Source organism: Cyprinus carpio, chromosome A25 (genome assembly GCF_018340385.1).
Source record: "Cyprinus carpio isolate SPL01 chromosome A25, ASM1834038v1, whole genome shotgun sequence".
NCBI classification, from domain to species: Eukaryota; Metazoa; Chordata; class Actinopteri; order Cypriniformes; family Cyprinidae; genus Cyprinus; species Cyprinus carpio.
This window is the reverse complement of record NC_056596.1, coordinates 14,649,190-14,673,941: the sequence shown is the minus strand read 5'-3', so window position 1 is coordinate 14,673,941 and position 24,752 is coordinate 14,649,190. Positions and strand designations below refer to the sequence as shown.

General features: G+C 35.9%; 2 protein-coding genes across 3 annotated transcripts; one reads left to right on the top strand and one right to left on the bottom strand.

Annotated features, from left to right (window-relative positions):
• Nucleotides 1-808: 808 nt before the first annotated feature.
• On the top strand, nucleotides 809-6,988 carry LOC109050761 (mucin-3A-like). The gene is made up of 3 exons (XM_042715676.1): nucleotides 809-1,219; nucleotides 1,519-1,569; nucleotides 3,692-6,988. Exon 3 carries the CDS (start codon nucleotides 3,706-3,708, stop codon nucleotides 6,706-6,708), a length of 3,003 nt encoding a protein of 1,000 aa, XP_042571610.1. The 5' UTR covers nucleotides 809-1,219; nucleotides 1,519-1,569; nucleotides 3,692-3,705; the 3' UTR covers nucleotides 6,709-6,988.
• Nucleotides 2,619-23,818, bottom strand: LOC109050762 (non-muscle caldesmon-like). Of its 2 annotated transcripts, none has more exons than XM_042715677.1 (13): nucleotides 23,580-23,818; nucleotides 16,698-16,844; nucleotides 14,786-15,164; nucleotides 14,560-14,699; nucleotides 13,125-13,383; nucleotides 12,868-13,008; nucleotides 11,587-11,630; nucleotides 10,480-10,561; nucleotides 10,042-10,182; nucleotides 9,359-9,457; nucleotides 8,623-8,715; nucleotides 8,400-8,503; nucleotides 2,619-3,521 (listed from the first exon to the last, which is right to left on the bottom strand). In XM_042715677.1, exons 1-12 carry the CDS (start codon nucleotides 23,636-23,638, stop codon nucleotides 8,438-8,440), a joined length of 1,650 nt encoding a protein of 549 aa, XP_042571611.1. In that variant the 5' UTR covers nucleotides 23,639-23,818; the 3' UTR covers nucleotides 2,619-3,521; nucleotides 8,400-8,437. The 2 variants fall into 2 exon arrangements, with proteins under 2 accessions (XP_042571611.1, XP_018923877.1); XM_019068332.2 differs by having other exon boundaries at nucleotides 13,125-13,386; nucleotides 23,580-23,817.
• Between the last annotated feature and the right edge of the window lie 934 nt (nucleotides 23,819-24,752).

The window sequence follows — 24,752 nt, the reverse complement described above, 5'->3', positions numbered from 1 at the left end:
GTAATCAGCTTGCCTTTTGGTGTTATTTTCAACATAATGGATAGATGCTTCAGACTAAGTTGTGGGGTGTTCCCCAGGGCTCACTACCAAGTCCACTTATGTTGTGTTAGGAGCTCCTCGGTGATATGAAACTGTTCGTGAAATGATATGAGTGGTACTCCAACTGGTGTTAATGTTTCATACAGAGACAGTTTCCTTTTTTTCATTGTAAATGTGTATAGGTCACTAATATGGCAATACATTTCTGTAATTGAATTTACATAGCATTCAATAATTAGATGCAACCTAGTAGCTCTGAACTCTATTCTCTGTTGTTGATGTACATTCATTGATATACCAACTGTAGCATTTCCATCCTGGCAATAACAATACATAATTATTAATTATAATAAACAGTATAATCAAATATGTAAATCATAGCTTTACATAAATCAGGAGTAAGTAAAACCTCTTACACCACTAAACAAACAATAGATTGGTGAATTTCACAAGTTACATTATGTCTTTCTATTTTATAATGTAAAAAGTGTAAATATCAGCTTCATCATATATGCCAGGATGATTGATGTTTGTAAAGTAACACATGAGCTCTTTGGTGTAATCAGATCAGATGGCTTTTTATTCCAACCATTACTTCTTGTCTGAGACTTCCATACATATTTAGCCTGTTCACAGGATTAAGTTTCAACTACAGTACGTTTAATTACATAGGGTTCATTTACACTACAGCTATACTCAGAGCTCAGCTGCAACATTGGCAATCAACATGAAATAAAAATGATTGTTTAATATCCAGTTTGGTGTATTTGGAGAAAGTGTCTTTGCAAGCAACAATACAGTGGACTACTTTAAAAAGCTGGCCTGAAACAGAGCTCCAAAACATAAACAACTGCTACTCCTTCTTAACTGTAGGGGGCGTTATGCTTATAGATTGTGTAGATGAGGGTGTGCATCAGGTGTCATGGGGGAGGGGGGACACTTGATGATATCTAAGGTGACCTGGATCCCCCTGCTTCGCTGACGGTTCCATCTACACCGTCACCACTCGCCATGCATTCTGAGTAACGGACTCAGGGTTTTATTTTTGGACTGCTATGGAGCCTGTGCCTTCCATTTGAAGGAAGGGGAATAGTTGAACTCAACATGAGTCTACCGTTCTGACAGTCCAAGCTGGGACAAGCAGGCAGCCACCGGACACCCCTGAACAGCAGACAAACAGGTATAAAACCACCAAAAATTTGCTTGAAATTTGATATTTTTGTCTTCCGGTTATCATTATATGAATGCATAGTGTGGAAGTGCATGCCATGTCTGTCCTTTGTGAAAAGGCTTGAGCAGTTTGTTGCAGTCTAACTTGACAGATTTGTGCAACAGGGATTGTAATATAACACCATAAACTGAAATTAATAATATCAATATTTGTTTCACTGTAACTATATTTGAGGTCATTTATATTTAAAATGCAGTTGCTTATATTCAAGGACATGTATAATTAATCATGTATGTTTATATTTACAGGGGACCTTGTCTGAAGTGTCTTCGATGGTCTTCTGTTACAATCATCTCTTGGTAAGTTATCTTTTTTTAGCACATGCGTATAAGTGTACATATTGCCCTAGAGCACATATTTTTACATGTACAATGATTTTTTTCACCAGGTGGTTGCCAAGAAGCAATTATGCTGTGCATGGTTTTACTGATTTGCTATTCTTGCCCTTTCCTCTTTTGAACTTGCTTCTTGGAAATTCTCCAAACGGCCCAGCCTACCAGGGCCTTAAAAGGATGACCTCCTCTCATATGCAAAAAAGATTGTGTTATACAGACACAAGATAAGTCATTATCCTCAGTATCTCATACTTTAAAAAATATTTCCTAAGTCGACTGGATTTAATTTGTAGTCAGTTTTTGTCAAATATCTAAATATCCCTAAAATAAGAAATTGCTCATACAAAAACTAGTTATAGGAGAATAAATACTGAATGCAGTTTTTATTTTCCCAAAGGCTTATATTTTTTTTCTTATACTGTATTTTCTTATGTATCTTAAGCACAAATATAGCTAAATTTAGCAAGATTTATTCTGATATTTATGCACTTCCAAAAATGCTTATAACCCTGATTCATAACCTTTATATATAATTATGATCTTTATTATTGTAGAAATGAGCCAGGAAATGCCCATGAGTGTTTCATGAATACCATTTATGAATAGTCCAGTCATAAAGATAATTATTATCTTAACGTATTAAGGTAGTTTAGTAATTATATTAATACAGTATGCATCAGTACAGTTTGAAAAACTTAAAAGCAGCTCTGTGATATATGATCTTAGGTTGTGCGTCAACAGAAACCACTGAATTTGACTGGTAGTACATTTTCAGTGATTTATTATGTAATTTAATGTAGCTGCCCCACCTATGGCTAAAGCAGTGACTGGCCCCAGATCTCTTGGCATTGGTTTACGGGGAGGGTGGAAAGTGGCACCACACTCTGTGACATGGAGCAGATGACTTGCTCATTTGCTTTCACCCTAAAATTAGGCCAAGGAGCTATCCTAGATGTGTTGTGGAATTTTACTGCATGGGAACATGTCATAACTGAGACATCCTATCAAGTGAAAACCATTCTGATATTTCCATTTTACACTGAGAATAAGCAGCCAAAATCAAAATTAAGAATCATACAAAATATCAAATTTATTGAAAATAAAAGCTGTAATGGCCTACAAATGTCATTCTTGTTTTAACCATTCTCAATACCATTGGGTAGCAAAATGCTTGTAACTAAACAAATATGTTTAGATTAATATTAAATAAAATAAATGGAGAAATTCCAGTGTTTTCTTGAAATCCAAAAAGTGTAGTCAATTATGAATTATGCAAAACTATAAAGGATTAGAGCAGAGAGGCAAGAAAATCAATGTCATATTTGTAATAAAATATAACCGTAAAAATATTTGTGACTTAAAATGCATAAGAATCAGCTGCAGGAATTTGGAATATGTTTTTGGATTATTCTGTTAATCTATTATTCAAGTCAATATAAATGTAACAATGTGTCATAGTATAAAAATAGCATAGATAATCAATATAAAAACATTTGACAAAAAATCATCACCATTTGAACTATTTGACATTCACATTCAGTTCATACTCATACATTGTTAGAAGTGGGCATAATTTCAGCGAAAATACTGAGGAATAAGAAAAGAAACAATGACTTTATATTCTGTTGCAATTGGTCAGATTTTTGAAAATAAGTTTGCTTTTTACATTGTATATGCAACAAATAGATTGTAGGTAAAGATCCCAAAGTCATGCCATTACAACAGTCAAAAATGTAACAATCATAAAAAAAGAATAAAAACATAAAAGCACATAGAATGTAGTTTCTTCCTTATGTATTGAAAAGTTGACTGAAATATTGTACGACCTTTATGTTAATGTATATGTGTTCTTGGTGAATCAGGAAAGAAGTTATTGCTGAATTAAATTCCTCACAAGCGATCACTGGAAAATTCACCTAAAAAAGAGAAAATAAAAATATTAGTGAACAAAGCTTATTTGATGATTTATTTTATAATCCCTAATTTTGGAATGGTTTTTCACCTCTTTACCATTATTAGCCAGAACAATCCTTATTCATTATGGTTGTGTTCAAATTACACAATATCTGTTATTTATTTGTTTCAGGGGCTGAAGATTTAATGGCTGTCAATATCGGCAATGCAGCTCAGGCAGGCCTGCTTTCCCAGCAGTACCCCCCACCTTTGTTTCCCAAACCTGGGAAAGAAAATGTCCGGCTCCAGAAACTACTCAAGAAGACAGCAAAGAAAAAAGCTGCAGCCCAGGCCTCCCAACCCTCGGTCCCCTTCCGCTCAAGCCTCTCTCCAGTAAATGAAGCGAGCCCTGACCTGGAGCACAGTGATCACTCAACACCTCCCAAGACTCCAGAGACACCTTTCTACATTGGCACAGTACACCCACGCTTCAACGTCCGACCACTGTATCAGCATGTATCGTCTCCTTATCCTCATCACAGAGGATTCACTTATGGCAAGACGGCAAGGTTTTCACCACAACCATATGCAGCTCCCCAACACCTGTCTCCAGCATTTACATACACAGCCTCACCATTTCCAGGACTTGACACACATGCTACTACATCAGTCACTATTCTACAAACCTCACAAAGATTGGAAGTCAGCTCAGATCTTACCACTCATGTAACCTCTAAATCTCCAAGCCCTCAGCCAACCATTCTGAATGTCTCTAGAACAGCCAAACCGTTGTTTGAAGTTCCTCAAATCACCAATTACACATCAAAATCAGTAGGTTTGAGAACACCACATGCATCACCAACAAGGAGTAAAACACCTACTGCAGATTTATTGAGAGCCCCGACACCAACATTTGAGGTTAGAAGGATAGTTACACCAACATCTGAAATAAGAAGAGACAGAACACCAACCAGAGAGATCACAAGGGTTACAACAACGACATCTGAAGTCAAGAGGATTACAACCCCAACTTCAGAAATTAAGAAAAGCCCAACTCCAACTTCTGAAATCAAGAAAGAGACAATTCCATCTTCTGAAATAAAAAGGGTCAGTACTCCAGTTTTAGAGACTAAGAAAAATGCAATGCTGACACCTGAGACAAAACGGGGTACAACTCCAACACTTGAGACGAAGGGGGTTACAATATCAACAAGAGTAAAAACACCAACATATGACTTCACTTCAATAAAAACACATTCAGGGCGTCCCAAGACACCCTCAGATCATGTGTCACGTGTAAGAGTATCTGTGATTGAGATTTCAAGACCAAATCCACTTTTATTTGCTGTATCTCCTGTGCACATGGAGGGCAGAAGATCCAAAACGCCAACCTCAAGTTTGACTGGTCCACAAGATGAAATGCAGAAAATTTCAAATCATGTGAATTATACTAGTCATTCAAAACTATTAGAAAATGGGGAAATAGATGTCAAATCAACTGAACCCTTACAAGAAAAGCTGGATAAGGCCACAGAAAACCTGTCAAAACTTGAGTCATCAAAGCCAAAGACCCAAATACCCAAGGAGAGCTCAAACCTTAATGCAAATGAGCAGCCAAAGTCTGAAACTCCAACAACAGCCAAGATTGAACCTGCGCAGCCTGGTTTATCTTCAGTTGGGTATCAGAAACCTTTATCTAGGGTCCCTCCATTTGCAGGTCAAAGACCCAAAACACCAACAGCACCTAAATCCAAACCAACATATTATGGATTGACCCCCACTGAATATGTTGCCCATGGAGGAATAAAGAGTTACACGCCCAGTTTTAGCATTTCTAGATCAACTGCACTGCCAAGTGTAAAGGCGACTCATCTTAAAAAACACGAACCAATAATACCTCAATCTGATGAAATTGTGATCGTAACAAATGACAAGTCTGAGGTAAAGCCTAACGAGCAGGTAGAAGTCCAGCCACCTCAGGCTGGTGTTGTTAAAGAGGAGACCGCTGTAGTGGCTCCACCTCCAGAGGTTCCAAAGGCAGCATCTGAGCCAGAATCAAACTCTGTAAGGGACATTCCCAAGCCAACTGTGCCAGAATTAAAACCAAAAATTCCTGATGTTAAAATTCCAACTATTGTGGTATCTGCAGCTGATACACCACCATCAGAAGCAAAAGTAGAACCAATAAGTACTGTGACACCAAGAGTCAGAACTCCAACCTATGGATCTCCCAGACTTTCCCAAATGATACCAACCCCTCCAACTGTGAAGGAAACTCCTAAAACTGAAAGTAAGGCTGTGCCGTTATCTGACCAAGATGTGGGAAAGCCAGCACTTCCAAAGGTGTCAGAAGGTAAAGATAATGCCAAAACAACTAAAGTACCAGAGAAGCCAACAGAGGCGAAAATGTCTTTGTTAGAGAGAATTAAGAAGCAGAAGCTTGAAGCCACTTCCTCTGAAAAAACTCCTGATAAAGGAGAGGTTAAGGATGTGGTTAAGCCACTGGAAGAAGACCAAAAGGACCTTAAAACAAAGGATACTGAACCTGAAAAGGTTGACAGCGTGAAGGCAAAATCTAGTCCCCAACAGGAGATCAAGCCTGCAGTGGAAAAGAAAGAGGAGGGTGAGGAAGGCTCCTCCCTAACTGCAGAGCCTCTCTTGAAAGTGATGCAGAAACCAAAAGGCATGAAGTCAAAACTCAGTGGCTGGTCTCGCCTTAAGAAACACATGGTGGTTGAAGCAGAGGAGCCTAAGTTTCCAGAGGCAGAGTCTTCATCAAAGAAAGACATCCCTGCCAGCACTGATCAAAATGTAAGTGAAATGCAAAATAAGTCTGAAGCCGAAGCTAAGTCTAGTGAAAGCCAGGATAGTAAAGATGCCCCAAGGGCAGCAAAAATGTGGGATGCTGTCCTCTTCCAAATGTTCTCCACCAAAGAGAATATAATGCAACAAATTGAAGCCAATAAAACTGAAGAGCAAAAGAAGATGGAGGCAGAACAGAAAAAGACAGAAGAGATTCCCACATTTGCGCATCGTTTGCCAATTCTCCTGTACAGCCCGCGGTTTGATGCCAGACGACTAAAAGAGGCAGCTTCACGACCAGTGACAAAGATTGCAACAGTTTTTGAAATGGGACTCATAGGCCGCAAAAATAAAGATGAAGAGCAAAAAGACTTTAATAGAACAGCCAAAGGCTTCAGTATTTCTTAAACCACTGACGTCTTACTAAATAACATAAATAACGGGCAAGGATATTGTAAGCTTTCATTGCGATGGTAGAGTCTCGTTTATTATCCAGTCCAATTCTTTACATATACTTTTATAACTTTATAACAGGTGAATCAGCAAGTAAACTAAAAAAACAACAACAACAAAAAAATGTCAAATGCACAGTATCTTATTTGCAGTAGGTATTACCAACTTGTCAACTGGCATTAGCCGTTTAAGCTAATTAGAATATTGAATAAAGAAAAAAAATCATATCGTTTTGAAGCTTTTAAAGACTTTATTGCTTAAGACTTTCAAAGCTTATCTCAACATTTTTCATAAGCATGTAAAATATTGTAATATTTTGATAATACTTACATCCCTGAACGTTTTCATCCCCCCAAAAAAAAAAGATATTTTCAATAATTTTATAAAAAAGGAGTATTATCACTCCAGCCTGCCACATGACACAAAATCAAGAGAGTGTTTTTGGGTATGAAAATAATGTAAAATATATGCAGGATTTAGGCATCTAAAATTTTAAGTTACCTCACTGTATTCATTTTTTAACATTATAACAATAAAATACACCACATCTTTTTCTTAGCAATATTTTTCTACAGCCAGTATTCTATGGTGCTTAATGGGGCATAAAAAGTCTTTGTGAGGATATGATATTATACAAGATAACATGGTATTGAGGGACAAATTTCTATTGTATGTTTTTAAAGGTGTAGGGACAATTGAGTGTGAGTTTTAGATGGGTGGGCAACTGGTAAAATGCGGAAGAATTACGAGATAGTATAAGAACGAGATGTATACAGTAAGTATGCCAAGTTTTGGAAATTTGTACTAAGCCTTATTAGTACCGAAAGCAAGGCATGGCACATTCTGCTCTGCTGCCTTACTTGATGCTCAGTGTTGACAAAGAGCTTTCATTGATGAAGCCTTAAAAGGGGCAAATATATATAGTAAATGGTTGCTTCAATGTGATTAAATAAATAACAGTGAATGCTGATTGTCAACTCATGCATGTTCTCATTTCAGGTAATGTTAAGTTCGTGGGCTTGGCCTTTTTTGCATGTTGGTCTTTTATTGCAGAAACCGTCAGACTGAGAACATTTTCTCTTTATTGATGTTGATGTGTATAATGCTTTGCATTCTAAGGTGCACTGTACTAGATGTAATGTTATTTTATATAATTTTTTAATAAAATACCTGTTTTGAGAGAGGATATTTTGTATGACTACTTTCATGCCATTGAATGAAAACATTTGCATTGTGTTAGCAGCTTGCTGTGATTTGTTTGAGACATATTATCAATATATTATTAAACTGGCATATATGAAAACCCTGCAGACTGCAAGATTTCTAAAGTTAAAGTAATTTTCAGGTGTTTTCAGATATAGCCTGTTTTAAAATGAATTATATTACCTCTCCAAAGTTTACTTGATATATCTTAGCTAGCTTGCTACATAGCTAGTTTAGTACTAGCCTGGTAGCTAGTTAATATTAGCATGCCTCCGCTAGTCTGTAAAAAAGGCATCATGACTGTGTTCATGTTCCCGTTGTGTTTTTTTGCAGGGCATTTTTATTTACAGAATCATATTTTTAAGCTCGTTTACCATGCGTATGTCTATGTGAACTGTTTTGTTAGCTTTATATGTTATGTGAAATAGAAGAAAGCGTCTCACTTGATTTTCCATTCGTATAGACACTGTAATGATCACCATCAAATCTTCTCGTATTTTCCATGGCCTGTCACAGCAAACTTGTATTGCTTACCCAAGGAGGAGGCCTAAAATTATAAAAGATGAGTAGAAGAAATAGCATGAGATGCATTCAGTGAGATATTCATTTTCTACCTATATTCATCATTTTGAGGTTTATCAGTACATTTCTTATCTGAAAATGTACCTTTCCTCCCAGTCCTGACCTCTCGGCTGCAGAACCTTCTCCAATAATTTCCCACATGTTCTTTTTCTGCAGAACATCTCCAGGTTTAACATCCTGGAAATGAAAATTCGAAAGCATTGTTGAGAATGACTTTATTCTGCTAAATCTGCTGTTGCACATGGAATAGCTGACCTGAAATTTAAGTCATTATTCACTGATTTGATCACTGAGTCCTTGAGTTGAACTCAAGAACTAGATTGATCTGATTCTTTGAGTCATCGACCGGATCAACAGACTCATTGAAAAGTAAAAAAAAAAAAAAATTGGGCATGGCTACTTCTCATAAACTTTAATTAATGAGGCAAGCTATGGGTGGATCAAGATTTTCCATGGACAGAGCAGATTTTATGAAAATGAAGGAAAATAAGTGAAGTTGCAGTAGCTCACTCTGCCAGAAGGGGGCAACATAAATGTATATTTTTGTTATTTTACTGTATATATTCATTGTTCTACATAGAAACAGCTCCCTCAGTCATTCAAAAAAAATCTATCTATCTATCTATCTATCTATCTATCTATCTATCTATCTATCTATCTATCTATCTATCTATCTATCTATCTATTGTGCATGTCAATATGGCAGTGAAATTATTTTTAATCTCAATTATTTCTAATCCACCATGGGACAAATACCTGTATCTCTCCCCAGTACATTGGTTACTATCTAAACATTTCCCAGGTTCATTAATAAACTTACAGATGGTGTGGAGAGGAAGTGTCTGTTCCCGCTTTCTGGACTTCCTTTCACCCAATGGTTGATCAGGTTTGCTACACCCACTTTCACACAGTCTGTATCCTAAAAATATATAAAACCATTTATAAATGAGAACACTTGCAAAACTGCACATATAGCGACATTTAATTACAAATGTTTTAGTTTTTGTTTTAAGTATTAGGGGGATGGTGAAGCAAAATTCATATGGTTATGATTGATTTGGCAAACATTTCCCAAGAATTCCTGTACAACAGCTTCCCGTTGAAGGTTGTTCATGTGCGTCAGACTCTGGCAAACCGATAGTGTGGGTGTGTTTGAATGTGAAAGTGTAAAGAGCAGATGCTGCAACATACCCACACAATCAGACTCATTCAAACCAATAACAGAAGTGCCCTGACATCACTGTTTTCCCTCATAATATTTAAAGGGGTGATATGAAATATCTAAGATAAGTGTGCTTCCTCCACTATTACTCCCATCCAGGCTTGAAGTACTACAGAACTTGGATCATTTTTATAATTGTATTCTTTTACTTGAAAGTTTCAGCACCTTTTAATTATACTGTGAGAGTGACCAATACAATGCTCATTTTTTTTAAACAACGTGAAGGTAAGTGACTGATGACAGGGTGTGAGTCAATGTATGAAACATCTCTGATTTCTGACCTTCGAAGGTGTTCCTTTTGGGCTGCTTTGATTCCAGGCCTCTCCCACTTCAAACAGGCTTTTTTTGGAGGCCACCGGAGCAGAGACATTAGACATGTCCACTACTGCTGATTTAGTCATCTTTGCTTCTTTAGAGGAGCTCTGCAACACATTAGGACAGACAGGCTAGGTGAGTCAGAGTGATAACTTGTTTCTAAAGAAATATTGCAAATGTAACAATAGACTGTCTCAGGAGGAGGTCTGAAAAGAGATCGTATTTAATCACTCTAAATTTAAACCATCTGATTTCCCTAAATTAGGGTTTGACTAAGAGATTGTTCTTTAAAACATGCATTAGATATTAAAATAAGAATGTACTGTACACATTTGACTACAAATTAATATATACTAATACATAAAAGCATAACATATAGCAAGATATAAGGCTGTAAACTGAACCTCGACTGCATGTGTGTATTGTTCCAGTTTGTCATCGATCTTGGGCAGGAGTACAGGTCTCTGGGTCTTCTTGAAACTGTTACTGTTCGTAAAACAAAGATTCTTGCTAAGTGCATATGAACCAGTGTTATAATTGTTAACTAAAACTAGTGTTTTGGTAAAAAAAAAAAAAAAGTTTAAAACTTAAGCTGAAATAAAATCAAATATGCATACTAGATAAAAGTGTAAATAAAAAAAAAATAGAAATGTTGCCTTGGCCACCAGCTATAATACGTTTATTAATTAATAAAACTATATTGGATAAAAACATATTACAAAATTGCTGAAACTTACATTAGAACTAATGTAAAATCTGAAACTATAAAAATTTAAGCTAATTGAAAACATGAAAAAATACTATAATAGTATATAAATAATGCTAAAATAACTGACATGGACACAGGCTGATGATAATCAGACTAACACAGATGCAAAGTGGGTTAAAACATGCTTTTCTGGATGTTAAATAATGGTGCAAATACCAGTAAACTGACAACCTCAAACCTTAGTAAATAAACTCGCATGTTTGATTTAAATACTCTCCTCGCATTAATTTAGCATGTGAAAAGGAAACTCCACAAATGCATAAACAATAAGGCCAGATGCAAAAAAAAAAAAAACTGTGTCCATTAATTTTCATCACTAATTTTTCACTGTTTTTAGTAAATCCTGACAGTAGTTTTTAATGCGGCATTTGCAGGACTGCACTGGTGCAAGCTGTTGATAAACCATAGTGTCCTGGGCTTTTTTTGTGTATATGGTGATAAGTCTTATTTCAGTCCACCACAATATCATCAGGAAAAGAGTGCTCTCCACATCTGTTTAAAGTTAGCCGAACCATAAATCATTGCTGACAAGGCGATGGACTAACAAAGTATTACAGTGACCTATGCCACCTATGTCAATATTTACTTTTAAACAACAGTCATTTTGCCAACATACTTGTAAGGTTTTGTCAAGAATCTGCCATTTATAGCAAAGTAACTGAGGCCAAGAGTGTCAAGTAGATTGTGCACGTTCTCATTTGCTGAGTCTTAATACAAATGTTATTTTGATGAATAAACTCACCTCTTCTTTAAAGATCGATTCAAGGATTCTGTTCTCTCAGTGATCTGGAATTTAAAAAAAATTTAAAAAAAAAAGTTACAAGCAGAGTTTGGGGAAAAAAAATCAAACCACTCTGCAATAATTGAGAGGATTCCATGTCATATTTAATTAAAAGTTGTGTTTTTAGCAAGAACTAAAAAAGCCATGTTTTGAACAACAAGAGGGAGAGTTAACAGAGTTACAATTTTTGCATGATCCAAAAACTTATTATCTCTAGATTCTCCAGAAAGTCCTATGGGGTCAACCTGTAATTTTGATAAATTTGCTGAATGGAAATGAGGCCAAACGAATGAGTACAGGTGTAAATATGAATTCCTTGAGGATTTGTAATAATGGGAGAAATCCACACTAGTTCCCTTCAGTCTTTCCTCACTTCCTCAGACTAAAAGGTACATGTTAACAAGCTCCTGTTTCAGGCTCACAAAAGCATCCCTTGTGTCACTCTTGGGTGCTCTGTTGGCTTTTTAACCTCTGCTCACTGAGAACGTACTTGCAACTGTCAATCACTTCTGTTTCTTGCGTAAATATACAGACAAGCATTGGAAAACTCAGGATCCCCGAAACACAGACTGCAAATCCCCACCTAATATAGTAAAAACTACAACACTGGTCTATAGGTGAGGACACGCTTTTGTTGTTTGGAAAAATTTTGTGGTTGATATACAATCATTTAAATAAGACTTTGTGTGACTGAGAGTTTGAGAGCAAATAATAATAATAATAATAATAATCCCAATATTGCTAATTTGACCAAACCTTATTATTTTGGTATTAGCTATTTCAGATTTACGAGAATCTTTCTGAGAAATTATAAGTCTGATGCCATTAATACATGCATGGTTAATGCATGAGTGCTTTCCTTACATATTGTTGTATTTAAGCCATTATCAGAGCCAATTTCATCTTTTGGGTAGAGAATATAGTATATCGTAAAAGTGGATAAACACAAGGAATGGACACTATAACAGAAATAATAACCTTTATACTATATTTTACTCTAATTATGTTGGTAAGATTTGACTAGAGATGAATCCCCACATTAAAGATTCTCTAGAACGTTTGCCCATGCAAACCTCAGCACCATGAAAATCATAAGCATGCATATGAAGAAACATATCAATCAGTAGCATGGTGTATGTCAAAGCTGCATGGCATTACCATCTCATAGTATCACTATACCACTGCCATGGTACTTTTCTGTAGAGAAAGGTTGAGAATATTAATGCAGATATGTATAGTTACCTTGAAAGCTGGACTTATGGGGTTTAAAGGGTTAAATGGGTCATCACCATCTGTAGATGTGATGTTGAGATTCTTCATTCTCTTCTCCACTGCTTCCATCCTCCTCTTCTCGATGTCCTCCTTCATCTGTCTCTTGTCCTCCTATAGTTATTATTAAATTGAAACCTTAAATAATCTTCTACAGCTGGAAGAAACCTAGACAGTTTAACATTCCCACCAAAGCAGAATGTTCAAAGGATAGAAATCAGCCAAGCCACCTCTTTTTTGGTTAGTTTCTTCTGTTCCTTTTCCTCTCTCCTCAGCTCCTCCTCTTCGCGAGCCTTGCGTCGTTCCTCTCTCTTCTTCTTCAGTTCCTCCAGCTCCAGCTCAGCCTCGGCCTGACGCTGCCGTAGCTGCTCCATTTCCCGGCTCTCCTTCTCCTGGTGGCTATGTCTGATCTTCTCCAGCTTCAGCTCGGTCTCCAGACCAGCGTGCATGTCTTTCTTAGTCTCTAAGTCCTGATTTACATCTACAGTCCTGCTGGAGGAGAGTGGAGAACAGGAAAACGCTGTTAGGGGTTCTGTGAAACAATCAGTAAAAATTACTTTCGGACCGAAAACATTCTGATCAGTCATACATTACTGCTATTTTTGGTTTGCAGAGGTTATAATTTTTACACACAGCCTATTATGAATCCATCTCAGATAAACATAAAAATAAAACAAATTGTGGTTGTTCAGTTTTTTTCTGTCAAGGTGGATAGTTCTTGTCCAGAATAAGCAGCAAAATGGGTCAGACCTTACAGTATTCATTAAAGATCTGGCTATATGAGATTAGATACTAACTCCCTTAACAGCCCTTTCAGAAACTTCCTGGCACAACCTTTTTGGCAGACACAATATTAGGTCACGTCTATAACAAATATGACATAAACCTCTAAATTTAACAAGACCAAATTCTACATGTATTTTCCCCCTAAAGTCAACTTAAAATGTTAAATGTTGTCAAGCTTTCTTCAAACCATCCTTATTAATCAAAAACATAAATAATAGCTGTCATCAAAACAATTAGTTTTTCAATACAGAATTTTCTTACAATTAAACAGGGTGTACTTAAAAAATAGTAAATAAGAGTATATCATATTATGTATTTTATAATGAAGATTTTTAACTTTTATTAAACTGATGCATTAAATTGATCAAAAGGGACAGTAAAGACATTTCATAACAATATTAAAAAAGATTTCTATTCTCTATAAATGATGTTCTTTTGAACTTTCTATTCATCAAAGAATCCTGAAAAAAGGTATCAAGGTCTCCACAAAAATATGAAGCAGCAAGTTTTCAGCATTTTTAATAATCAGAATTTTTTCTTGAGCAACAAATCTGCATATTAAAAATGATTTCTGAAAGATCATGTGACACTGAAGACTGGCGCAATAAATTACATTTTAGAGTATATTAAAATAGAAAACTAATATAGAAATAATATTTCACAATATTACTGTTTTTACTGTATTTTTGATTAAATGATAAATGCAGCCTTGGCGAGCAAAATACACCCTTTTTTCAATGGTGTGTGTTTATATATATATATATACAGTAATTTATGAAAAATTATGGAAAACTTTTGTATGCAAAACGCTACTTATGTATGTATGTAAGATTTATCCAAAAACCTACAGGTGGGTGAAAGTGCATGGAAACAAGTTACCTGGGTGATATTTTGGTTTTGACCAGATGTGATGTCATTTCCTCTGCAGCTGCCTCTCCATTGCCATTAGGTGTTCTGTCTTGCTGTAGGAAGACTTTAGACGTGTATGACACCTTCACCTCCTTCTTCTCCTCTTTTATCTGTGAGTGATGGAATTTATTTAGACACAGTAACATACGTGATATGATGTCCTGTACTTCTAATATTGAAACAGTTCTCCTGGCACCTTGTTCTCCATCAGTGGTTTTATTTCCTGTTGTCTGCTTTTGCTGTCTCTCATGTCATCATCCCATTCCTCTGCTCTCTGACTGCTAACCCTCTCGCTGATCTCTGTTCGTCTCTCTGTGATCCTCCTCTCCTCTGGTCTTTTCTCCTCTTCTTCTCTGTCCTGTATTTGCTGATACTGTATGGAAGTGGTGAAGCTGCTTTTCTCACTTTGTCGAAATCTTGCATTCACGTCCTTCTCCTCCTGTTGTGGCTCTTCTCCACTGCCGTTCTCATCCATTCTGGACCGTGTTCTCCGTTCCAGCTTCTGGGTCCAGTCGCTGAAACCTTCATCCTCATCAACAGCAATAGGGCAGCTGGGTTTGAGTTCGCTTTCATAGCTGAAAAAAACATCAAACTTGTAAGTAATTCAAATCTTATATGAGCCGTGACTTAGCAGTTAGAGCTGTGGTGCTCATGTGGGAAACAAAGATTTGAATCTTGCTTTTAAACTTAAACTTAAAAAAAATTAAATCTTAATTTCTATCAAATGTTCTACATTGTAAAAATTTAAATAAAAGTAAACCAAATTGGTAGCTTGCCAGAACTTTACTGTAAAAATAGGTAGGTACTGTTTGATTTAGTTTACCCATAAATGTTAATTAATGCAATATGTACTAACATGTAGTTAAGGCTGCCGTTATTCATGCGTGAATACATATGACTCCAGTCGTAATTAAGGACAGCTCTTCATTAGTTCATGATTAGTTAACACCTTTAATAATCATTAGTATATGATGAATTAAGTATTTATTTAGGCATTAGTACATGATTATTCATGTACCCTTATTGTAAAGTGTTACCGTATTTTTGTTTAAATTAGATGAACATCACTTCATCACTGACCCATTTGAACTACTTAAATGGAAACTCACTATTGTTACAAGGGTCAATTTGTGTAAGGGATTGTTCAAAGAGTTCACAAGAGGTTTAAACACACACACCTGCACTCAAGCTCATACAGTGATAAAAGAGGCCGTTTTTTGTCTTGAAATTAAAAACCATTATTTTATCTGCCCAGGAGCGGCAGGAAAAGAATGCAAAGCACATTCCACAAGATTATTAAGCAGATTTTCAGCAAAGCATAACGACTGAACATCAACAATCTGTCGTTACTATTCAGTGGCCCAGTTAAAAATCTGACTACACTATGTACAAGATTATTGTATGAGGCAAGTTTGAAAACTCCTACACGGGCGTTAGTAAAAACCTAAAATCCATGTTAAACCCATCTAGAAAGTCTTGAAAATGATTCATGTGTCTCTGATCCAAGAGTGAACCTTTGAATCTTCTCTGAACAAGGATCATTACAAAGTGGCCCTAGATGACCTATTTCTGCTTTAAACAGGATGACTCCGTGAGCTGTGTTTAACTTCACACATATGAAATATATGGGATGTGAGGTCTGCAGTGTTTCTCTGATTAAAAGCAAAGCTCTGTGGTGTGGTATATGACATAAACCCTATTCAAAAGGCATGCCTGCTGCAAATTCTTCAGAGATTAGGTAATGATGAGTGAACAGCTGTGCCACTGTAAATATGCACATGTAGGTTTAGCTGAGAGAAAAATAAATCTAAACTAAAATCTAAACAAATGAAACCAACATGAATACAAAGAGTAGAAGTTTTAAACTTGATTTTGGACACTCTTATTTGACCCCAACACTAAACAAATTGTGGTTAGTAGCTTTACATGTCGGTCAGACGGTCTCCTTCTGTTGAAGTGGACAGCCTTTGGCCGGAAAAAGCTGCAATGAGAACCAGACATGTTGCAAGTCCCTATTTCCATTTTTCAGATGGAAATCCACCAGGCAACAAAACAAGCCTGACTTAAACCAGGTGAAGTGTGAAGAATAGAATGGCATTCACACTTACAGGCCGGTCTCAGGTGGGTTCACACTGTCCTGAGGGGAACCAGCAGATCCAGACAGGCTTTGTTGATTGCGGAAGGCCTCCCGGGCCCGACGTCGCCTTTCTCTCTCGATCTCCTCAGCATCTTCAATACTTCGCTGGGCCGTCACTCTGCAGCAAGAGAAACAAAAACAAGCCCCTTGTTACATCTGAAGACAATCATTTTTCTTTCTTGACCCATGTGAGAGCCGTGGTCAAATGATGAATGACCCTGAGCCCAGAAGAGTGCTGTTGACTATGATACATAGACCTCTTCAGGAAATCTCCAACAATAGTTTGTTTAGTCCCTTGCTTGAGATTCCGAGCCAGAGGAACATCTTCTCTGGGACTGAGTGGCAGAGACCCTGCAAACTCACACTCAAGATGCTGAAGCATCTATGTGGGAAAATTAGGCCAAACAAACTGATTTCAGTTGCCACTTGAAGCTTTATTTACCTATGCTTGGTCTTGGTAAATGTTACTGGTTGCAAGCATTAACATTGGTCTATGTTCCACCAAAAATGAAAGTTCTATCGTCATTTACTCGCATTCCAAACCTATATGACTTTCTTTCTTCTGTGAACCACAAAAGAAGATATTCTAAAAAAGCTCAGTGATTTTTATGTCCATTCAATGGGCTCCAATGTTGTTTGAACCCCAACATTGTCCAAAATATCTTCTCTTGTACTCTGTAGAAGCTAGAACTTCACACAGGTTTGGAAGGACATGAGGGTGAGTAAATTATTTTTGCGTCCTTTAGGGACTCAGTCAAGATTCTGGGTCAATTAAAGGTGAACACAGGTCACCAGTGACCCTCAGAAGAATTTTAGGCCAGAGGTCACAGGTTGCTACGAGGGTGGACATGAGAAGAATTTTAGGCCAGAGGTCACAGGTTGCTATGAATTCCAAGGTTTTTCAGACTGATGCAATAGATGAATGTTTTTATAGGTTCCGTTTTTCAGACTGCAATAGATGATAGTTGTAAAACCAAGATGTTGAGAGATGAAGATCAATAGATGAATGTTTTTATAGGTTCCACAACTTATTTTTGAGTTCTTTATAAATGATAGTAGTAAAGATGTTTGGACTCTCATTCTGACGATTGACTGCAGAGAATCCAATGGTGAGCAAGTGATATAATGCCAAATTTCTCCAAATCTATTTCAGAGCAAACACATCTACATATTGGATGTCTTGAGGGTGAGAACATTTTTTATTCGATTTTCATTTTGGCCTGAACTAAACATGTTTGTTGTCACTGAATAAGTTCATTGAGGAATTTTTAGTAAAGTTCTCAGAAAGTCCTGCTGACTTTCAGATCAGATTTGTTGGTGCAAAAATGTAACATTTTTGGGATTATTTTCACTAGCAGAGAAAAATACAATATGACTGTCTATATTTAGTCTGAAACAAGTTATTAAGATGAATAATTTCCTATTTACTGAACCGTTGTTGAAAAGTGCTATCATCATTGCAATCTAGATGTTCTGAATACCAGCATAGCTGCAGTTACTGAGGTTTAATTACAAACTAGTTTAAGTACAAACTAGTTTCTACTCATAATCCGACTACAGTATAAAGACCAAACCACATCTTAAACCATACAGATCAAAAAACCATCAACCATACAATTTCACAAAGGGCTTATGGCAAGATCTGATGTGCCACACACAGTTCCCGTGCCTCTGATTATTATAGGCTGTTAATCACCCAGACAGGATTACTTCATTTTTTGGCAGAAGCCACCTGAATGATGTCAGTCCTGCCAGTGATGTCATTCAACAGCTGATTTATTTGCCACTATCAGTCTGTTTATGTAGCCTGCTTTTCTTTTTCCTTCATGTCTGGAAACACCATCTTCCAAGAGTTATGGGAGTGAAAACAGATTTTCAGTCATGGTGAGCTTATTGTCAAACGCAGACTGACAAAATGTTTCTCAGACCCATTACTGAATTAAATGGAAACAATAACGTGTGAGAGAGAGAGAAAGGGAAAAGAAAACAAGAGCCTGGCTTACATTCAGCATGTATCACCTCCCCTGACAATGTGTTGACTAAACTTCCACAGCCTGGTGCCCTGAGGCCGAAAGGATTTGGAGGGCTTGATGGATTGGGAAATGTTTTCACCATTGTTGCCTGCTCTAATTCAGCACAGCCAAGTCTGGTCTTGCAGAGCATCGGCTGAGCTAGATGGGTCAGTCTCAAATTAGTCACATGGAAGTTGACCTCCGACCTGAGTTTCCCTTTCCAGCTCTTAACCTTAATTATTAAAGTGAAACTGCTTAGTAAATGTCAATTGTCTGACATATGATCTCTAATTAATTCAGACTGCTCTTTTCACACACCAGTTATGATATTTGGATGCAGCCATAGATTTCTTTCTTTCTTTCTTTCTTTCTTTCTTTGTGAACTATCCCCTTAAGCCGACAGTGACCAAGCAACTGCAAGTCGTTCATTCAATACAAAATGACCCAGATAGCACACGTACGTCTGCAAGATGTCTGTTAAAGATCGCTTCATCTGGAAAGTATCTGCTGTGTACAAACATCTGATAGACGTCTTTAAGATGTTTGTTTTACATTCATTCTAAATCATAAACATCTTACAGACATCTTCTAAACGTCTGTTTGACATCTGATAGGAAACGTCCTATAGACGTACTGCAGATGAGCAAACACTCTAAAAAAATACATCTTGCAGATGTCAAATAGTCGTCTCCATGATGTACGTTTTCAGACAAAATGTTAAAAGAGTAAAAAGTTCCTGCTGTGCCACCTTGTTCTTAATTTAGTCTTTTCTGATCCTCTTTGTATGACAGAACAAATCGTTGCTCTTAATTGAAACCATCTAAATGTTCCCTTTTATTCTCGTTTACAGGGAAGCAAGACTTGTTCTGTGTTTGTTTACAGGGAAGCTCTTTGAGATCTAAATGACGGATGCTGTTATTTGCTCCTCTTTCATTTTGCATTTGCATTGAAGTGCAGCTGTGAGGTTTATTGACTCTGCAAATCAGATGATGTCATCTTAACGACAGAGTTAAAGAGCAAAGGAGCGTTATTTTCCCAGGAATGTTAGTATCTTTCTGCTGTGGTCACATCACTGCAAACCTCACAAACGTTTCCCAGTGTTCCCTGAATGGCTGGTGACATTTCAAAGCATTGATCTAAGCTGTGGAAAGTGCGGCATTATGAATCATGAGAACTGAAATATCTGTAATTATGTCGTTTAATGGGAGAGCTCTAAAAATGATTTATTTCTTAGCACGCTACAAAAAGAGAGAACAGATTCATAAGTGACTGCATACAGTTCAGATAAATTAACATTCCTGATGAAAATCTAGAAAAAGGTCATGTATTTAGATTATGGGGGAGAGTGGGGTAAGATGTGCCACCTCTTCAGTGTAGCGAACAAAGCACAGTTTTTGTCACATGACAATATTTGTCCATTATATAGAGCTTCCTGTGATTGGGAGCATCTCTTTTATGCTAAAAAATGTAGCACGCCAAGCTAATTTTCCACATTTCTCACAGTCTATAAAGAATATCTTCAGTGGCACATCTTACCCCAACCCCCCATATGCTTCTCTAAAGACTCTTGTAATGCTTAACTAAACATAATACCATGCCCTAAGTGTTTATTCTACTCTGCTGCCTAAAACCTTTGGAAAAGCACATTGCCACAGGGCTGGTAAAGTTTATTCCCCCTTTCAGTCAAACGGCTAAACCCCCTGCATTCCAGCAGCTCTTATCAGAGGATGGTAAATAGAAGAGCAGCTCGGGTAAAGCCCATGGATCAGGGGGTCATAGCTCAGACCACAATGAGAAAGAGATGTTTCGAGCAAGTTAAAAACAATGGTGTTTACATCATAAAATCAAAACGACAAAACTAAAAATGCACTGCCAATTCTACACTGGAAAACTAATTTTTTCACAAATGTGAGAAATAAAAGTGCAATTGCGAAATATAAACTTTTGATTTATATTCTGAGCAATTATGATTTTATAGTTTTTCTGATTTCTGATGTTTCTTGTTTATATCTCACAACTTTTCTTTTCAGAATTGTGAAATGTAAACTCATAATTATGAATTTTATCTTGCAATTCTGAATTGTCGTCTTTCAATTCAGATTTTTTTTCTCAGAATTCCGAGTTTACATTTCACAATTCTGTTTTTTGTTTTGTTTAGTTTTTTGTTTGTTTGTTTCGATTTTGTTTTTTTGATGTTGTTTCCACCATGGAATAAAGGTAATAGCTAATTTTTTTATTTCTCGCAACTGCAAATTTATTTCTTACAAATCTGAAGAATTGCGATTATAGGATATAAACTCGCAATTATGATTTTACAGCTTGCCTTCATTTTTTCAGATTTTTTTTATAGTTATAAATATCACAATTCTCTGTATTATTTATGTCTTTACATCTTAGAGATTATATCATGCAATTCTGACTTTCTGAAATGATAACTAATAACTGCAAGGGAAAAAAAACGTGTAAATTGTACGCCAAAAAGTCACAATTACCTTTTTTTATTTATTTTTATTTTTTATCCTGTGTTGGAAACAAGCTTCTTTAAGAAATTAAATTTCACAAATAATTACACAGAAACTGCTAGTAGTACATCAAATACACACTGAAATTTTTAATTAGAAAGACTGATATAGTATTGTCTTGTAAAATATGCTCAAATAATTTTTGTTTTATGTATAACTTTGAAAAAAAAAATTACTGTGTAAAATGGTTGGTAGAATGATAAATGTCAGACTTACATACTGTGTGTACTATACAATCTTTATAAGCACTGTAATTGTTTTCAAAATACTGTGACAAGTGTATACAAAATATCGCATACACAGCTTTGTATCCGGTATGTGTCTCAACAAACCATACAACGGTTCTGATGAATGTAAGCCGTTAATAGAGAAAGCAGCTTGCTGAGTGTGTGTTTTTGGCAGCTCTGAAAAGCCTTGGGAAAATAAATCCTGTCTGCCAATCCTGATCCACCTCAAATCCTGTCCGTACAGAAATGAATACTGCATACACATCTGCAGAGGTTGCTGTTTATTCTGTCTTTTGCTATATGCATGGTTGTTCATATGCTGGTTTATACTATTTCAAATCAAATCTCTGTCATCATTTACTCATTAAACCATATAGGTGTTTCGAAAGACATGAGGAATGAACAAATGAAAGTAGTTTCATTTTAAGCAGTTTCTGGATTATTTTAGTTGAATTCTGAACAGACACGTTTGTGTTTGTGGAAAAACACAGTCGGGTAGTTTTCAGTATTTGAATTAGTACATAGTTAAATGGCAACTTCATTGTTTACGGTAAACAAACCTACAGTTTTGAACCTAAATTATAGTTGGTTTGCAGCACCTTCACAGATAAGCACTCATATTACTGTCACAATGAATGTCAACAGGTCACATGTTTAATTAGGGGGCCTGGGTGCCCTCAACCCTCCCTTCCTCCCTTCTCCTGTCCCGTCATCCGTCCACAAGCCCACAGCACCTCTGGAAGAAACAATAAACTCTCATCTGGAACCCTGACAGCTTTCCAGCTTATAAAACTTAAACTGATCTAATTTAGGTCATTTTGTTAGGTATTTGTTAAACAGTCACAACAATCACGCATTTTCAAATTATATTGTTAAAAAAAATGTCTATCAAGAATGTAAACGTTAATGTGTGTAAACAGGTACACTGCAGAAAATATTTTTGAAATTAATATTATTGAAGTATGCTTTTTAAGAAAATATTATTTCAGTTTTTCTGCTTCAAAATTCTCACTATTCAGATTTTATAGCTATTATTCCATTTTTTGTGTTTTTGTTTGTTTTTAGATTTTTCTAGTTTATATCTTGAGTTAACATTTTGGCTTTTTCTGTCAAATTTTTAGTTTTTTTTTATATATCTCTCAATTCTGACTTTTTCCCCAGAATTGCAAGAAAAAAGTATGAATTGTGAGATAAAAAATACTTTTTTATTTTTCATCCTGTGGCAGAAACAAGCTTCCACATTCAGTGTGTTACTTGGCATTTCTTTGTAATCTATTATAAAGTTTGCTAGCAGTTTTTTTTTTTCTTTTTTTCAGTGTAGATGTATAAAAAATCTAGTTTAACAGTTTTATGAGCATATGAGAGACATTTGTGAATTGAGGGAATATTCATACTTTTCAAATTTTGTTGCGCAACAAATAAATCTATAAAAGACAAAAATATGATTTAAAAAGGATTCTTATTATAAATCTTATTTCAATTTTTGATTTACAAATATTAAAAACAATAATAATTATAATAAAAAAATATAATAAAAAATAAAATAAATGATTACCAGTTAAAGGACCTAAGATATAGTTTCCTTTGTGTTTCCTTCACGTACATATAAGTAAGATATAATCTAAAATCTCAATGATATATGTCAGCTACCCCAATACAGACATATTAATTACTCTAATGCTAAATAAAATCAAATAAAATAAAATAATAATAAAATATTAATAAAATTAAAATTATAATTAAAATTAAAAAAATAAATTAAATTAAATTAAATTAAATTAAATTAAATTAAATTAAAAATCCTGTCTTCCCATAACAAAGGATGACAGGTTCTTAAAGCTTAATGAACACACAATATGGCATTGAAATATAAGTTGTAACATCATATAGAGCATTAAATATTAACATCACATCACATAATCCCCTTCATTTAAAAAAAGAGCAAATCCATGTTGTATCATTAGCCATAAAACTGACATTTGCAATTGCAAAAGGACAAAGAAAACAAAACATATGGCCATCATCACACCTGAGATCCCATCTGTGAGCTTTAAATGATTTGATGCAAAAGTTTGGCACACAAAGTCCTCACCTCAGGAGGTTCTGCAAGCCTTGCTTGCTGGAGCTTCGTCTCATGATTGCACTTGACATTGTTCTTTCTTCTCCAAGCTTTTTTTGGAATTCTTGGAAGTTTTGTATTCCGTGGAATCTGATTCCCAAAGACTCCCTCACAGACACTGACGCTCTTTCCTCAGACGCTCGGCTTTTGAGGAGAGATCCACGCGGCACTCGATCTGGTTTCAGAGACTGGCTTTAGTCACACTCTGTCCCCTCCTCCTCTCCTCCCTCTGTTTTTTTTTTCCTTCTCTTTCCTGCATGTGGTTCTCATTGAGAGAGCTCAGACCGTAACCTAACATCTTTTCCCCTCCTTTTCCCTCTGTTCTAGGGTCATGTGGCCATCCCAGGGGAAAATGTAAGTTGATACCCCCCACCCCATGCTATGAATCCAGCCCCCCACAAGACCCCCGTCCCAAACGCAGAACTCAGCCTTTCTTTGACTGTGTTTATATTGGTAACAAAGCTCTTACAAACATGCTTACAAACAAACTTCAGCAAGCATTTTGATACTTGCCATTGTTTTTCTCATATACTTACAGTATTCATTATTCTTGATGATCACAATTACACTACTGTAGTTTGAGATCAAGGAGTTTTTTTTTTTTTTTAATTAATATGTTTATTCAGAAAGGAAGACTTTTATAATGTTACAAATAAATTGTATTTCAAATGAATGCTGTTCCTATGAACTTTGTTTTCATCAAATCTGATGAAAAAAAAAAATGATTGTGGTTTCCATAAAAATATTAAGCGGTTTGTTTTCAGCATTGATAATAATCAAAAATGTTTCTCGAGCATCCAGTCAGCATATTAGAACGATTTCTGAAGGATCGTGTGACAAAATTCAGCTTCATATCACAGGAATAAATTACATTGTAACATATATTCAAATAGCTATTTTAAATTTTAATAATATTTCACAATATTTCTGTTTTTACTGTTTTTTGATCAAATAAATGCAACCTTGATGAGCAGAAGAGACTTTTTTTAAAAAATATTAGAAAATCTTACCAACCCCAAATTTTGAAAGGCAGTGTATGTGTTTCTTCAAATTTGGGCACTTCATGCATTTACATAATTTATGATTTATGCTTTTTATCCAAAGCAACTTATAACAGATAAACAAAAAGAGGCACATCATGCCTTT